General features: G+C 59.4%; 1 protein-coding gene across 8 annotated transcripts in view; it reads left to right on the top strand.

Annotated features, from left to right (window-relative positions):
* The first annotated feature begins 584 nt into the window (after positions 1 to 584).
* LOC147097227 (poly(rC)-binding protein 2-like) overlaps positions 585 to 16,462 on the top strand; it is a 42,609-nt gene continuing 26,731 nt past the window's right edge. For 2 of the 8 annotated variants that reach the window (XM_085973121.1, XM_085973120.1), the window contains exons 1-8: positions 586 to 723; positions 3,491 to 3,541; positions 8,848 to 8,979; positions 10,587 to 10,610; positions 10,695 to 10,727; positions 11,791 to 11,907; positions 13,692 to 13,823; positions 16,102 to 16,230. In XM_085973121.1, coding sequence (XP_085829247.1) covers positions 8,914 to 8,979; positions 10,587 to 10,610; positions 10,695 to 10,727; positions 11,791 to 11,907; positions 13,692 to 13,823; positions 16,102 to 16,230 — 501 coding nt within the window. In that variant the 5' untranslated portion in view covers positions 586 to 723; positions 3,491 to 3,541; positions 8,848 to 8,913. Of the gene's footprint in view, positions 724 to 3,490; positions 3,542 to 8,847; positions 8,980 to 10,586; positions 10,611 to 10,694; positions 10,728 to 11,790; positions 11,908 to 13,691; positions 13,824 to 16,101; positions 16,243 to 16,462 lie in introns of all 8 variants that reach the window. The other 6 variants (XM_085973119.1, XM_085973116.1, XM_085973117.1 and 3 more) reach the window with 5 other exon arrangements.

Here is a 16,462-nt window from a genome sequence, read left to right as displayed (position 1 = left end):
CCTTTCTCTGCACATTGATTAAAACTCTCTGTACATTGTTTTAAAAGTCTGCACATTGATTAAAACTCTCTCCACATTGTTTTAAAACTCTGCACATTGTTGGCTAGCAGGAGTGTGCGCAGCCGCAGTGCCGAGAAGCCGAAACCAGTGACGGCCGGGCACGCAGGCGCAATGTTAAGAGCACCGTCCCTTTATTGATCCCACGCAGGCGCAATTCTCAGAATAACGGCGGTGATTCGCAATACGCACGCGCAGTTTCCAGAGTACCGGCGCAGATTGATTCCACGCAGGCGCAGAGCTCGGAGTACCGGCGCTGCGTGATACTACGACTACGCAGGCGCAATTCCAAGAGAACCGGCGGTGATGGATCCCACGCAGGCGCAATTACGGAGAGTCCCGGCCGTGACGGAGACCACGCAGGCGCGTTTCGGAGAGTCCCGGCGGTGATGGCTCCCACGCAGGCGCAGTCGGCAGAGGACCGGCGCTGATTGAACACACGCAGGCGCAGTGGCGGGTGGCGCGGCCGTTCCGCCTTGCTCCGCGCAGCCGCAGTGGGTGTGCCGGTCCGGTTGGGGGTGGGGGTCAGAGTTCAGGCTTTCTCTCACTCTCTCTGTCTCAGCGCCGACGCCGCCATTTCCTCTCCTCCTTCCTTCCTCCTCCTTCCTCCGTCCCGCCGCCTCCTTCCTCCTCCCCGTCCCCCGACCCCGGACCTCCCTCCCCCAGGTAATATGGAGCGCGGGCGGCGGGCCGCGGGCGGCAGGTGGCGGGGAAAGAGGCTGCGCGGGGCGGCGGGCAGAAAAAGACCCGGCGGCCTAGTGAAGCCTGGGGCTCGATTTTGGAGACAGCCCGGGGGAGGGGAGCCTGTGGCCCGGGGAGGTTGGGAGAGGGATTATTGGGGGAGGGGAGCAGAGTGCGATTATTGGGGGGCAGAGTGCGATTATTGTGGGGGAGGGTGCGAGTATTGGGGGGGCAGAGTGCGATTATTGGGGGTCAGGGTGCGAGTATTGGGGGGGCAGAGTGCGATTATTGGGGGGCAGAGTGCGATTATTGGGGGTCAGGGTGCGAGTATTGGGGGGGCAGAGTGCGATTATTGGGGGTCAGGGTGCGATTATTGGGGGTCAGGGTGCGATTATTGGGGGGGAGGGTGCGATTATTGTGGGGGGCAGAGTGCGATTATTGGGGAGGGTGCGATTATTGGGGGGGCAGGGTGCGATTATTGGGGGGGAGGGTGCGATTATTGGGGGGGCAGGGTGCGATTATTGGGGGGGGGGGTGCGATTATTGGGGGGTCAGGGTGCGATTATTGGGGGTCAGGGTGCGATTATTGGGGGTCAGGGTGCGATTATTGGGGGTCGGTGCGATTATTGGGGAGGGTGCGATTATTGGGGGGGCAGAGTGCGATTATTGTGGGGGAGGGTGCGATTATTGGGGGGGCAGAGTGCGATTATTGGGGGGGAGGGTGCGATTATTGGGGGAGGGTGCGATTATTGGGGGAGGGTGCGATTATTGGGGGTCGGTGCGATTATTGGGGGGCAGGGTGCGATTATTGGGGGGGCAGGGTGCGATTATTGGGGGGGCAGGGTGCGATTATTGGGGGGGCAGGGTGCGATTATTGGGGGTCAGGGTGCGATTATTGGGGGTCGGTGCGATTATTGGGGGGCAGGGTGGGATTATTGGGGGCAGAGTGGGATTATTGTGGGGGTCAGGGTGCGATTATTGGAGGTCGGTGCGAGTATTGGGGGGCAGGGTGCGAGTATTGGGGGGCAGGGTGGGATTATTGTGGGGTCGGTGCGATTATTGGGGGTCGGTGCGATTATTGGGGGGGCAGAGCGATTATTGGGGGGTCAGGGTGCGATTATTGGGGGGTCAGGGTGGGATTATTGGGGGCCGGGTGGGATTATTGGGGGGCAGGGTGGGATTATTGGGGGGCAGGGTGGGATTATTGGGGGGGCAGGGTGCGATTATTGGGGGGCAGGGTGGGATTATTGGGGGGCAGGATGGGATTATTGGGGGGTCAGAGTGCGATTATTGGGGGGCAGAGTGGGATTATTGGGGGGCAGGGTGGGATTATTGGGGGGTCAGAGTGGGATTATTGGGGGCAGAGTGGGATTATTGGGGGGCAGGGTGGGATTATTGGGGGGTCAGAGTGCGATTATCGGGGGAGGGGCGTGATTATTGGGTGTCAGGGTGCGATTATTGGGGTCGGTGCGATTATTGGGGGGGCAGGGTGCGATTATTGGGGGTCGGTGCGATTTATTGGGGGTCAGGGTGCGATTATTGGGGGGCAGGGTAGGATTATTGGGGGCAGAGTGGGATTATTGTGGGGGTCAGGGTGCGAGTATTGGGGGGCAGGGTGCGAGTATTGGGGGGCAGGGTGCGAGTATTGGGGGGGCAGGGTGCGAGTATTGGGGGGCAGGGTGGGATTATTGGGGGTCGGTGCGATTATTGGGGGGGCAGAGCGATTACTGGGGGGTCAGGGTGTGATTATTGGGGGTTGGTGCGATTATTGGGGGGGCAGAGCGATTATTGGGGGTCAGGGTGCGATTATTGGGGGGTCAGGGTGCGATTATTGGGGGTCAGGGTGCGATTATTGGGGGGGTCAGGGTGGGATTATTGGGGGGCAGGGTGGGATTATTGGGGGGCAGGGTGGGATTATTGGGGGGCAGGGTGCGATTATTGGGGGTCAGGGTGGGATTATTGGGGGGTCAGAGTGTGATTATTGGGGGGTCAGAGTGCGATTATTGGGGGGCAGGGTGGGATTATTGGGGGGCAGGGTGGGATTATTGGGGGGTCAGAGTGCGATTATTGGGGGCAGGGTGGGATTATTGGGGGGTCAGGGTGGGATTATTGGGGGGTCAGAGTGCGATTATTGGGGGGCAGGGTGGGATTATTGGGGGGCAGGGTGGGATTATTGGGGGGCAGGGTGGGATTATTGGGGGGTCAGAGTGCGATTATTGGGGGGTCAGAGTGCGATTATTGGGGGTCAGGGTGGGATTATTGGGGGGCAGGGTGGGATTATTGGGGGGTCAGAGTGCGATTATTGGGGGGTCAGAGTGCGATTATTGGGGGCAGGGTGGGATTATTGGGGGGTCAGGGTGGGATTATTGGGGGGTCAGAGTGCGATTATTGGGGGTCAGGGTGCGATTATTGGGGGGCAGGGTGGGATTATTGGGGGGCAGGGTGGGATTATTGGGGGGTCAGAGTGCGATTATCGGGGGCAGGGCGCGATTATCGGGGGCGCGATTACCGGGGTGGCGGGGCGCGATTATCGGGGGGAGGGGCGCGATTATCGGGGGGAGGGGCGCGATTATCGGGCAGGACGCGATTACCGGGGTGGCGGGGCGCGATTATCGGGGGGGCGGGGTGCGGTTATTGGGGGGGCCAGTGGGGGATTGAAGATGGGTGGGGGTGCTAATTGATCGGCCGTAGTTTGAGGGATTTGTGCGATCTCGATCTCCCGTTATCTAAGATCCCTCCTGTTTTGTACACAGCTCCCACCCATTGCTGGCAGAGCCCGAGTTCCGGCTCCGGCCTTTGGTTCGGTGAGTGCCCCGCTCCTTTATCCGTGAGGGAATCTTCATCAGCGTCTGTCGGTCGGCCAGTGTGACCCCCTCGCCCCGCAGTGTCCCGAGGTGTGAGGGTCAGTGTGACCCCTCGCCCCGCAGTGTCCCGAGGTGTGTGAGGGTCAGTGTGACCCCTCGCCCCGCAGTGTCCCGGGGGTGTGCGAGGGTCAGTGTGAGAGCGGCCCCTCGCCCCGCAGTGTCCTGAGGTGTGTGAGGGTCAGTGTGACCCCTCGCCCCGCAGTGTCCCGGGGGTGTGCGAGGGTCAGTGTGAGAGCGGCCCCTCGCCCTGCAGTGTCCCGGGGGTGTGTGAGGGTCAGTGTGACCGCTCGCCCCGCAGTGTCCCGAGGTGTGTGAGGGTCAGTGTGACCCCTCGCCCCGCAGTGTCCCGAGGTGTGTGAGGGTCAGTGTGACCCCTCGCCCCGCAGTGTCCCGAGGTGTGTGAGGGTCAGTGTGACCCCTCGCCCCGCAGTGTCCCGGGGTGTGTGAGGGTCAGTGTGACCCCTCGCCCCGCAGTGTCCCGAGGTGTGTGAGAGTCAGTGTGACCCCTCGCCCCGCAGTGTCCCGGGGTGTGTGAGGGTCAGTGTGACCCCTCGCCCCGCAGTGTCCCGGGGTGTGCGAGGGTCAGTGTGACCCCTCGCCCCGCAGTGTCCCGGGGGTGTGTGAGGGTCAGTGTGACCCCTCGCCCCGCAGTGTCCCGGGGTGTGTGAGGGTCAGTGTGACACCTCGCCCCGCAGTGTCCCGGGGGTGTGCGAGGGTCAGTGTGACACCTCGCCCCGCAGTGTCCCGGGGTGTGTGAGGGTCAGTGTGACACCTCGCCCCGCAGTGTCCCGGGGGTGTGCGAGGGTCAGTGTGACCCTCACCCCGCAGTGTCCCGGGGTGTGTGAGGGTCAGTGTGACCCCTCGCCCCGCAGTGTCCCGAGTGTGTGTGAGGGTCAGTGTGACCCCTCGCCCCGCAGTGTCCCGGGGTGTGTGAGGGTCAGTGTGACACCTCGCCCCGCAGTGTCCCGAGTGTGTGTGAGGGTCAGTGTGACCCCTCGCCCCGCAGTGTCCCGGGGTGTGTGAGGGTCAGTGTGACCCCTCGCCCCGCAGTGTCCCGAGGTGTGTGAGGGTCAGTGTGACCCCTCGCCCCGCAGTGTCCCGGGGGTGTGTGAGGGTCAGTGTGGCCCCTCGCCCCGCAGTGTCCCGGGGGTGTGTGAGGGTCAGTGTGACCCCTCGCCCCGCAGTGTCCCGGGGTGTGTGAGGGTCAGTGTGACCCCTCGCCCCGCAGTGTCCCGGGGGGGTGTGAGGGTCAGTGTGACCCCTCGCCCCGCAGTATCCCGGGGGTGTGTGAGGGTCAGTGTGACCCCTCGCCCCGCAGTGTCCCGAGGTGTGTGAGGGTCAGTGTGACCCCTCGCCCCGCAGTGTCCCGGGGTGTGTGAGGGTCAGTGTGACCCCTCGCCCCGCAGTGTCCCGAGGTGTGTGAGGGTCAGTGTGACCCCTCGCCCCGCAGTGTCCCGAGGTGTGTGTGAGGGTCAGTGTGACCCCTCGCCCCGCAGTGTCCCGAGGTGTGTGTGAGGGTCAGTGTGACCCCTCGCCCCGCAGTGTCCCGGGGTGTGTGAGGGTCAGTGTGACCCCTCGCCCCGCAGTGTCCCGGGGTGTGTGAGGGTCAGTGTGACCCCTCGCCCCGCAGTGTCCCGGGGGTGTGTGAGGGTCAGTGTGACCCCTCGCCCCGCAGTGTCCCGGGGTGTGTGAGGGTCAGTGTGACCCCTCGCCCCGCAGTGTCCCGGGGTGTGTGAGGGTCAGTGTGACCCCTCACCCCGCAGTGTCCCGGGGGTGTGTGAGGGTCAGTGTGACCCCTCACCCCGCAGTGTCCCGAGTGTGTGTGAGGGTCAGTGTGACCCCTCGCCCCGCAGTGTCCCGGGGTGTGTGAGGGTCAGTGTGACCCCTCGCCCCGCAGTGTCCTGGGGTGTGTGAGGGTCAGTGTGACCCCTCGCCCCGCAGTGTCCCGGGGTGTGTGAGGGTCAGTGTGACCCCTCGCCCCGCAGTGTCCCGAGTGTGTGTGAGGGTCAGTGTGACCCCTCGCCCCGCAGTGTCCCGGGGTGTGTGAGGGTCAGTGTGACCCCTCGCCCCGCAGTGTCCCGGGGGTGTGTGAGGGTCAGTGTGACCCCTCGCCCCGCAGTGTCCCGAGGGTGTGCGAGGGTCAGTGTGACCCCTCGCCCCGCAGTGTCCCGGGGGTGTGCGAGGGTCAGTGTGACCCCTCGCCCCGCAGTGTCCCGAGGTGTGTGAGGGTCAGTGTGACCCCTCGCCCCGCAGTGTCCCGGGGGTGTGCGAGGGTCAGTGTGACCCCTCGCCCCGCAGTGTCCCGAGGTGTGTGTGAGGGTCAGTGTGACCCCTCGCCCCGCAGTGTCCCGGGGGTGTGCGAGGGTCAGTGTGACCCCTCGCCCCGCAGTGTCCCGGGTGTGTGTGAGGGTCAGTGTGACCCCTCGCCCCGCAGTATCCCGGGGTGTGTGAGGGTCAGTGTGACCCCCTCGCCCCGCAGTGTCCCGAGTGTGTGTGAGGGTCAGTGTGACCCCTCGCCCCGCAGTATCCCGGGGTGTGTGAGGGTCAGTGTGACCCCCTCGCCCCGCAGTGTCCCGAGGTGTGTGAGGGTCAGTGTGACCCCTCGCCCCGCAGTGTCCCGGGGTGTGTGAGGGTCAGTGTGACCCCTCGCCCCGCAGTGTCCCGGGGTGTGTGAGGGTCAGTGTGACCCCTCGCCCCGCAGTGTCCCGAGGTGTGTGAGGGTCAGTGTGACCCCTCGCCCCGCAGTGTCCCGGGGGTGTGTGAGGGTCAGTGTGACCCCTCGCCCCGCAGTGTCCCGAGGTGTGTGAGGGTCAGTGTGACCCCTCGCCCCGCAGTGTCCCGGGGTGTGTGAGGGTCAGTGTGACCCCTCGCCCCGCAGTGTCCCGGGGTGTGTGAGGGTCAGTGTGACCCCTCGCCCCGCAGTGTCCCGGGGTGTGTGAGGGTCAGTGTGACCCCTCGCCCCGCAGTGTCCCGGGGTGTGTGAGGGTCAGTGTGACCCCTCGCCCCGCAGTGTCCCGAGGTGTGTGAGGGTCAGTGTGACCCCTCGCCCCGCAGTGTCCCCGGGGTGTGTGAGGGTCAGTGTGACCCCTCGCCCCGCAGTATCCCGGGGGTGTGCGAGGGTCAGTGTGACCCCTCGCCCCGCAGTGTCCCCGGGGTGTGTGAGGGTCAGTGTGACCCCTCGCCCCGCAGTGTCCTGGGGGTGTGTGAGGGTCAGTGTGACCCCTCGCCCCGCAGTGTCCCGAGGTGTGTGAGGGTCAGTGTGACCCCTCGCCCCGCAGTGTCCCGAGTGTGTGTGAGGGTCAGTGTGACCCCTCGCCCCGCAGTGTCCCGAGGGTGTGTGAGGGTCAGTGTGACCCCTCGCCCCGCAGTGTCCCGGGGTGTGTGAGGGTCAGTGTGACAGCGGCCCCTCGCCCCGCAGTGTCCCGGGGGAGTGTGAGGGTCAGTGTGACCCCTCGCCCCGCAGTGTCCCGAGGTGTGTGAGGGTCAGTGTGACCCCTCGCCCCGCAGTGTCCCGAGTGTGTGTGAGGGTCAGTGTGACCCCTCGCCCCGCAGTGTCCCGAGGTGTGTGAGGGTCAGTGTGACCCCTCGCCCCGCAGTGTCCCGAGTGTGTGTGAGGGTCAGTGTGACCCCTCGCCCCGCAGTGTCCCGGGGTGTGTGAGGGTCAGTGTGACCCCTCGCCCCGCAGTGTCCCGGGGTGTGTGAGGGTCAGTGTGACCCCTCGCCCCGCAGTGTCCCGAGGTGTGTGAGGGTCAGTGTGACCCCTCGCCCCGCAGTGTCCCGGGGTGTGTGAGGGTCAGTGTGACCCCTCGCCCCGCAGTGTCCCGAGGTGTGTGAGGGTCAGTGTGACCCCTCGCCCCGCAGTGTCCCGGGGTGTGCGAGGGTCAGTGTGACCCCTCGCCCCGCAGTGTCCCGGGGGGGTGTGAGGGTCAGTGTGACCCCTCGCCCCGCAGTGTCCCGAGGTGTGTGAGGGTCAGTGTGACCCCTCGCCCCGCAGTGTCCCGAGGTGTGTGAGGGTCAGTGTGACCCCTCGCCCCGCAGTGTCCCGAGTGTGTGTGAGGGTCAGTGTGACCCCTCGCCCCGCAGTGTCCCGAGTGTGTGTGAGGGTCAGTGTGACCCCTCGCCCCGCAGTGTCCCGGGGATGTGTGAGGGTCAGTGTGACCCCTCGCCCCGCAGTGTCCCGAGTGTGTGTGAGGGTCAGTGTGACCCCTCGCCCCGCAGTGTCCCGAGTGTGTGTGAGGGTCAGTGTGACCCCTCACCCCGCAGTGTCCCGAGTGTGTGTGAGGGTCAGTGTGACCCCTCGCCCCGCAGTGTCCCGAGTGTGTGTGAGGGTCAGTGTGACCCCTCGCCCCGCAGTGTCCCGAGTGTGTGTGAGGGTCAGTGTGACCCCTCGCCCCGCAGTGTCCCGAGTGTGTGTGAGGGTCAGTGTGACCCCTCGCCCCGCAGTGTCCCGGGGATGTGTGAGGGTCAGTGTGACCCCTCGCCCCGCAGTGTCCCGGGGATGTGTGAGGGTCAGTGTGACCCCTCACCCCGCAGTGTCCCGGGGTGTGTGAGGGTCAGTGTGACCCCTCGCCCCGGGGTGTGTGAGGGTCAGTGTGACCCCTCGCCCCGGGGTGTGTGAGGGTCAGTGTGACCCCTCGCCCCGGGGTGTGTGAGGGTCAGTGTGACCCCTCGCCCCGCAGTGTCCCGGGGTGTGTGAGGGTCAGTGTGACCCCTCGCCCCGCAGTGTCCCGGGGTGTGTGAGGGTCAGTGTGACCCCTCGCCCCGCAGTGTCCCGAGTGTGTGTGAGGGTCAGTGTGACAGCGGCCCCTCGCCCCGCAGTGTCCCGGGGATGTGTGAGGGTCAGTGTGACAGCGGCCCCTCGCCCCGCAGTGTCCCGGGGGTGTGTGAGGGTCAGTGTGACAGCGGCCCCTCGCCCTGCAGTGTCCCGGGGTGTGTGTTGGTTGGTGTGGCAGGCATGTCGCACTGCGTGGTGACGGTCGGGGTAGAATGCTGCCCTGTGTTTATTATACGGAGTGTTTCAGTACTGCCCGAGGGTGTGTGTTTATTATACGGTGTGTTTCATTACTGCCTGGGGGTGTGTTTATATTATACGGAGTGTTTCAGTACTGCCCCAGTGAGTGTGTTTATTATAAGGAGTGGTTCCTTACTGCCTGGGGGTGTGTGTTTATTATACGGAGTGGTTCGGCTAACTATGTTCCTGGTTAGGATACAAAGTGAAGTAACTATTCCCCATGTGTTTTTTTTAGGTACCTGTCTTTGACCACCGTTGATTTAGTCGTTGGCCAGCTGCAGACTCAATCCATCGGTCAGACATGGACACTAGTGTTGAAGGCGGCTTGAATGTCACCCTCACCCTTCGACTGTTGATGCATGGAAAGGTGTGTGCAAATTCACTTTGTGTTGTAGGGGAGGGGGGCGGAGCGTGTGTGTATGGGAAGGTGGGGAGGGACGGGGAAGTGTGGGGTTCGGGAGTTGGGTGGGTGGGGAGGGTGGCTCGAGTGTCTGGCATGGGGGGGGGCGGAGTGTTATGTTCAAACTCACATTGTGTCGAGGAGGGAGGGGAGGGGGGGGCGGCGGTGTGTGTGTAAAAAGAAAGACTTGCATTTATACAGCGCCTTTCACGACCACCGGACGTCTCAAAGCGCTTTACAGCCAATGAAGTACTTTTGAAGTGGAGTCACTGTCGCAATGTGGGAAACGCGGCAGCCGATTTGCGCACAGCAGATGTGGGAAAGTGCGAGGTTTGGCAGGAAAAATAAAAAAGCAAATTATTATTATTTAAACGGAGAGAGATCACAAAATGCTACAGTGCAGAGGGACCTGGGTTGGTTGTGGCGGGGGGGGGGGGGGGGGGGGGTCCTGGTGCATGAAACACAAAAAGTTAGCATGCAGGTACAGCAAGTCATCAAAAAGGCAAATGGAATGTTGGCCTTTATTGCAAGGGGGGGGTTGGAGTATAAAAGCAGGGCGATCCTGCTACAACTGTACAGGGTATTGGTGAGACCACGCCTGGAGTACTGCCTACAGTTTTGGTCTCTTTATTTAAGGAAGGATATACTTGCATTGGAGACAGCTCAGAGACGATTCACTAGGTTAATTCCAGAGATGAGGGATTTGACTTGGGAAGAAAGTTTGAGCAGGCTGGGCCTAGACTCATTGGAATTTAGAAGAATGAGAGGGGATCTTATTGAAACATATAAGATGCCGAGGGGGCCTCGACAAGGTAGATGCAGAGAGGACATTTCCCCTCGTGGGGAAATCTAGGACTCGGGGGTACAGTTTCAGAATAAAGGGTCGCCATTTTAGAACTGAGATGAGGAGTAATTTCTTCTCGGAGGGTCATAAATCTGTGGAATTCTCTGGCCCCAGCGAGCCGTGGAGGCTGGGTCATTAAATACATTTAAGGTGGAGATAGACAGATTTTTGCAAGATAAGGGAGTGAAGGGTTATGGGGAGCGGGCAGGGAAGTGGCTTTGAGCCCAAGATCAGCCACGATCTTATTGAATGGCAGAGCAGGCCAAGTGGCCTATTCCTGCTCCTATTTCTTATGTTCTCCCACAAACAGCAATGTGAAAATGACCAGATAATCTCTTATTTTTTTTGTTATGTTGGTTGAGGGAGAGATATTGGCCAGGCCACCGGGGATAACGTCCGCCTGAGAGAGCAGACGGTGCCTCGGTTTAACGTCTCATCCGAAAGACAGCACCTCCGGCAGTGCAGCGCTCCCTCAGCACTGCACTGGGAGTTGTCGGCCGAGCTTTATGTGCTCGAGTCCCCGGAGTGGGACTTGAACCCACAACCTTCTGACTCCGAGGCGAGTGTGCTACCCACTGAGACACAGCTCTGGCCTGCGTGGCGTGTTGTGCATCTGGCTGTCTGATTTCACTCTGTTATTGTTGCAGTGGGTGAGTTTGAAGTCTATTTAAAAAAAAAAATAAAGGTTTCTGCTGGATCGCTGACCTCCTGTTTTCTGTTCTTGTTACAGGAAGTGGGAAGCATTATTGGGAAGGTTGGTCAGTTATTTCCGTTTTATTTTACTGGCTTTTAGATGGTGTCACTATCTGCATGTAACCAAATTCTCTCTCCTCCCTAGAAAGGAGAGACCGTCAAGAAGATGCGCGAAGAGGTAAGCACATCTTCACCAACGTTGGCAAATGGTATGTTGGCCTTCGTAGCGAGAGGGTTTGAGTACAGGAACAAGGATGTCTTGCTGCAGTTGTACAGGGCCTTGGTGAGACCACACCTTGAGTATTGTGTGCAGTTTTGGTCGCCTTATCACAGAATCACAGAAACCCCACAGTGCAGATAGAGGCCATTTCGGCCCATCGAGCCTGCACCGACACATATCCCACCCGCTCCCCGTAATCCCTACACCAACACATATCCCACCCTATCCCCGTAACCCCATGTATTTAATCCCCCTAACACTAAAGGTCAATTTATCATAGCCAATCAACCTAACCCGCACATCTTTGGACTGTGGGAGGAAACCGGAGCACCCGGAGGAAACCCACGCAAACACGGGGAGAATGTGCAAACTCCACACAGACAGTCACCCGAGGCCGGATTCGAACCCGGGTCCCTGGCGCTGTGAGGCAACAGTGCTAACCACTATACCACCGTGCTTGCCATGGAAGGAGTTCAGCGAAGATTCACCAGACTGATACCTGGGATGGCAGGAATGACGTATGAGGAGAGATTGGGTCGATTGGGCTTATACTCGCTGGAGTTTAGAAGAATGAGAGGGGATCTCATTGAAACTTATAAAATTCTGACAGGACTAGACAGACTAGATGCAGGAAGGATGTTCCCGATGGCGGGGGAGTCCAGAACCAGGGGTCACAGTCTAAGGATAAGGGGTAAGCCATTTAGGACTGAGATTAGGAGGAATTTCTTCACCCAGAGAGTGGTGAACCTGTGGAATCCTCTACCACAGAAGGCAGTTGAGGCCAATTCATTAAATATATTCAAGAAGGAGTTGGATATATTTCTTAAGGCTAAAGGGATCAAGGGATATGGGGAGAAGGCAGGGCCAGGGTACTGAATTTGGATGATCAGCCATTGGATGATCGCATTGAATGGCGGAGCAGGCTCGAGGGGCCGAATGGCCTACTCCTGCTCCTATCTTCTATGTTATCTACCTCTGTTCACGTATGAAGGCACCTTTTTAACCTGCTTTCCCTTTGCAGAGTGGAGCTCGAATTAATATCTCCGAAGGAAACTGCCCTGAGCGAATCGTCACTCTGTCTGGCCCCACCAGCGCCATATTCAAGGCTTTCACCATGATCACTCACAAGCTGGAAGAGGTATGGAATACTGCTCTCTGTCCCGGGGCCACGACAGACAGCAGCCGCGGTTTCTGGCTGGGAAAACTGGATTCGGAATTAATTAGGACCTGTCGTTTCACTGGGTGTTCAGGGTCAGGAGACTCCGGGTGCGTCCAGTTCGGGGAGGCTCCGGGTGCGTCCGGTTCGGGGAGGCTCCGGGTGCGTCCGGTTGGGGGAGGCTCCGGGTGCGTCCGGTTCGGGGAGGCTCCGGGTGTTCAGGGTCAGGAGACTCCGGGTGCGTCCGGTTCGGGGAGGCTCCGGGTGCGTCCGGTTGGGGGAGGCTCCGGGTGCGTCCGGTTTGAGGGAGGCTCCGGGTGCGTCCGGTTTGAGGGAGGCTCCGAGTGTTTGGTTAACTGACTGTGTCGTGTCTGGTTCACGGAGTCTGGTTTGATCGCGGAGACACGGTGTGTGTGGTTTGAGGAGGCTCCGAGTGTGTGTGGTTTGAGGAGACTCCGAGTGTGTGGTTTGAGGAGGCTCCCGAGTGTCTAGTTTGAGGAGACTCCAAGTGTGGTTTGAGGAGGCTCCGAGTGTCTGGTTAACTGACTGTTGTGCCTGGTTCACGGAGTCTGTGTTGTGTCTGGTTTGATCGAGAAGACACGGTGTGTCTGGTTTGAGGAGGCTCCGAGTGTCTGGTTTGAGGAGACACGGTGTGTGTGGTTTGAGGAGGCTCCGAGTGTGTGTGGTTTGAGGAGGCTCCCGAGTGTCTAGTTTGAGGAGACTCCAAGTGTGGTTTGAGGAGGCTCCGAGTGTCTGGTTAACTGACTCTTGTGTGTGGTTTGAGGAGGCTCCGAGTGTCTGGTTTGAGGAGAATCGGTGTTTAGTTTGAGGAGGCTCCGAGTGTGGTTTGAGGAGGCTCCGAGTGTCTGGTTAACTGACTGTGTTGTGTCTGCTTTGAGGAGACTCCGAGTGTCTGGTTAACTGACTGTGTTGTGTCTGGTTTGAGGAGGCTCCGAGTGTCTAGTTTGAGGAGACTCCGAGTGTGTGTGGTTTGAGGAGGCTCCGAGTGTCTGGTTTGAGGAGACTCCGAGTGTGTGTGGTTTGAGGAGACTCCGAGTGTCTGGTTAACTGACTGTTGTGTCTGGTTTGAGGAGGCTCCGAGTGTCTGGTTAACTGACTGTTGTGTCTGGTTTGAGGAGGCTCCGAGTGTCTGGTTGACTGTTGTGGTTTGAGGAGGCTCCGAGTGTCTGGTTATCTGACTGTTGTCTGGTTTGAGGAGGCTCCGAGTGTCTGGTTATCTGACTGTTGTGGTTTGAGGAGGCTCCGAGTGTCTGGTTAGCTGACTGTTGTCTGGTTTGAGGAGGCTCCGAGTGTCTGGTTAACTGACTGTTGTGTCTGGTTTGAGGAGGCTCCGAGTGTCTGGTTTGAGGAGGCTCCGAGTGTCTGGTTGACTGTTGTGGTTTGAGGAGGCTCCGAGTGTCTGGTTATCTGACTGTTGTCTGGTTTGAGGAGGCTCCGAGTGTCTGGTTATCTGACTGTTGTGGTTTGAGGAGGCTCCGAGTGTCTGGTTAGCTGACTGTTGTCTGGTTTGAGGAGGCTCCGAGTGTCTGGTTTGAGGAGGCTCCGAGTGTCTGGTTGACTGTTGTGGTTTGAGGAGGCTCCGAGTGTCTGGTTATCTGACTGTTGTGGTTTGAGGAGGCTCCGAGTGTCTGGTTAGCTGACTGTTGTCTGGTTTGAGGAGGCTCCGAGTGTCTGGTTAGCTGACTGTTGTGTGTGGTTTGAGGAGGGAGTGCCTGGTTAACTGACTTGTGTGTGTTTGTCCTCAGGATATTAACAGTGCGATGGCGAACAGCACGGCCTCTAGCCAGCCGCCAGTCACCCTGCGCATCGTCATTCCCGCCAGCCAGTGCGGGTCGCTGATCGGAAAAGGAGGCTGCAAAATCAAGGAGATCCGTGAGGTGAGAGATACAAAGCCGGTTGGATCGGTTACAGACGCAGGCTGTGACCTCTCTTGGCCGATGGGGACCTGCCTCGACCCTGGTGTGGGTTTGGAAAGCGCTATTTTTCTAGGCTGCGGGTTGTAGCATCCTGAGTGGATGGGGACTAGACTGGGAGATGGGAGCTGACGCAGGATGTCAGATGGTGATCACCAGGGGAGGAGTCGGGGCGGGCTAACCATCGATGACTGGGAGAGGAGTGAGGGGGGCTAACCATCGATCGCCGGTGGTGGAGCGGGGATCGGAACGCGGCATTTGCTCAGCTGTGGGAGCAGTTACCCTAAACCCTGACCCTGGACGCAGTATTGGATTGCTACACGGAGCAATTTGTCACGGATCCCCCACACACGATCAGGGTAAGCTATTAAAGTGTGGCTGCAGTGTGTACCATCTACAAGATGCACTGCAGCGACTCGCCAAGGCTTCTTCGACAGCACCCCCCAAACCCGCGACCTCTACCTAGAAGGACAAGGGCAGCAGGCGCAGGGGAAGCACCTCCAAGTTCCCCTCCAAGTCACACACACCATCCCAACTTGGAAATATATCGGCCGTTCCTTCATCGTCGCTGGGTCAAAATCCTGGCACTCCCTCCCTAACAGCGCTGTGGGAGCACCTTCACCACACGGACTGCAGCGGTTCAAGAAGGCAGCTCACCACCACCTTCTCAAGGGGCGACTAGGGATGGGCAATAAATGCCGGCCTTGCCAGTGACGCCCACTTCCCAGGAATGAATAAAGAACCCTGGATTAACCGGGAGATGTGGAGCAGTTTGCAGCCAGAGTCACTCGGGAGCAGTGATTACAGCGTGGTGGAGTGTAAGGAGCATAATAACCGCTGGACGAGAAAAGAACATGAGAAATAGGAGCGGGAGTCGGCCATTCGGCCCCTTGAGCCTGCTCCGCCATTCAAGGAGATCATGGCCGATCTTCTGCCTCAACTCCATTCACCGGCCCTATCGCCATATCCCTTGATGCCCTTACTAGTCAGAAATCTATCGCCTTCTGTTTTCAATATACCCAATGACGGAGCCTCCACAGCCCTCTGGAGAAGAGAATTCCAAAGATTCGCCGCCCTCTGTGTGAAGAAATTTCTCCTCATCTCAGTCCTGAATGGCCGACCCTTTATCCTGAGGCTGTGGCCCCTGGTTCTAGACTCCCCAGCCAAGGGAAACATTCTCCCAGCATCCACCCTATCAAGCCCTGTAATAATTGTGTATGCTTCAATGAGATCCCCTCTCATTCTTCTGAATTCAAGAGAATACAGGCCTAGTTTACTCAATCTCTTCTCATACGACAGTCCCGCCATCCCAGGAATCAATCCCGCGAACCTTCGTTGCACTCCCTCTATGGCAAGTATATCCTTCAATAGGTAAGGAGACCGAAACTGTACACACTACTCCAGGTGTGGTCTCACCAAGGCCCTATATAATTGGAGTAAGACTTCTTTACTCCTGAACTCAAATCCGTAAAGACCGCGTTTCAGCGATGGAGTTATTGACTGATCAGAGCGATAGTTTCTTATCAATGAGTCGACAACAGACCCAGACATGAGGCGAGGAAAACCCCCCAGTGGTGGAGAGCTTTGGGAACCGTAGGTACAAAGTCACCCATTCTCACAGAGCACGCTACCCGCCGCACGTCATGCCTCCAATTACTTAGCATGAGAATTAGAAGCCGGAGTCGGCCATACGGCCCCTCGAGCCTGCTGCATCGTTCAATAAGATCATGGCTGATCTTCGACCTCAACTCTACTTTTCTGCCCGATCCCCCTAGAGTCCAAAAATCTAACTTATAGCTTGTATCCCAAGAACGCCCTCTGCTTCCACCGTCTCCCTAGGGAAACTGTTCCACAGATTGCTCGCTGATATAATGTTTCCCCTCATTAGTTTTGAATTTCCCCCACCCTGTTCAAGGTGTGTAGGAAACTACAGATCGATGAGCCTGCTACCATCTACTGTGCGTCCGGCATTAGGAGGTCTGAGAGGGGATCAGGAACCACCCAGACAGCGCTGGGATGGTAAGAGGGAGGCAGCCAGGATTTATAGGGGATGGGGGGATCGTTCCCAGCACGTTCCCTGGAGCCCTTTGAGGAGCCGACGAGCCTTGTTTAAGGACGGTAAAAAGCCCCGCGCTGCGGCGGGGAGTAACTCGGGGCAGGTGCTGTCCCGTGACGACGACTTGAGTTGTTGTTGTTCCGCAGGGCTTGACGTGTGTGTGTGTGTGTTGTGTTTTTCCCGCAGTCGACTGGAGCCCAGGTCCAGGTCGCTGGAGACATGCTGCCCAACTCGACCGAGCGGGCGATCACCATCGCCGGGACCCCGCCGTCCATCATTGAGTGCGCGAAGCAAATCTGTGTGGTGATCCTTGAGGTAGATGGAGAGGTTTGGAAGTGATTTGTGCTTTTGCAGATGGTGACGGTGACACTGATCACGGGGGTGGGTCGTAGTTGGGACCTTCCAACAGGACAAGGAGAGGGTGGGAAAACGGGCTTGTCACCGCTGTAAATGGGGCCGGGGGAAACATTTACCCGTGTACAGGGGGCCGGGACAGTGAGACTGTCGAGACTGAGATCGATTTTTGTTGGGTAAGGGTATCGAGGGA

This window comes from Somniosus microcephalus, chromosome 33 (genome assembly GCF_052327205.1).
Source record: "Somniosus microcephalus isolate GS21.2 chromosome 33, FLI_Smic_1.0, whole genome shotgun sequence".
NCBI lineage: Eukaryota > Metazoa > Chordata > Chondrichthyes > Squaliformes > Somniosidae > Somniosus > Somniosus microcephalus.
This window is presented reverse-complemented; position numbering and strand designations above follow the sequence as displayed.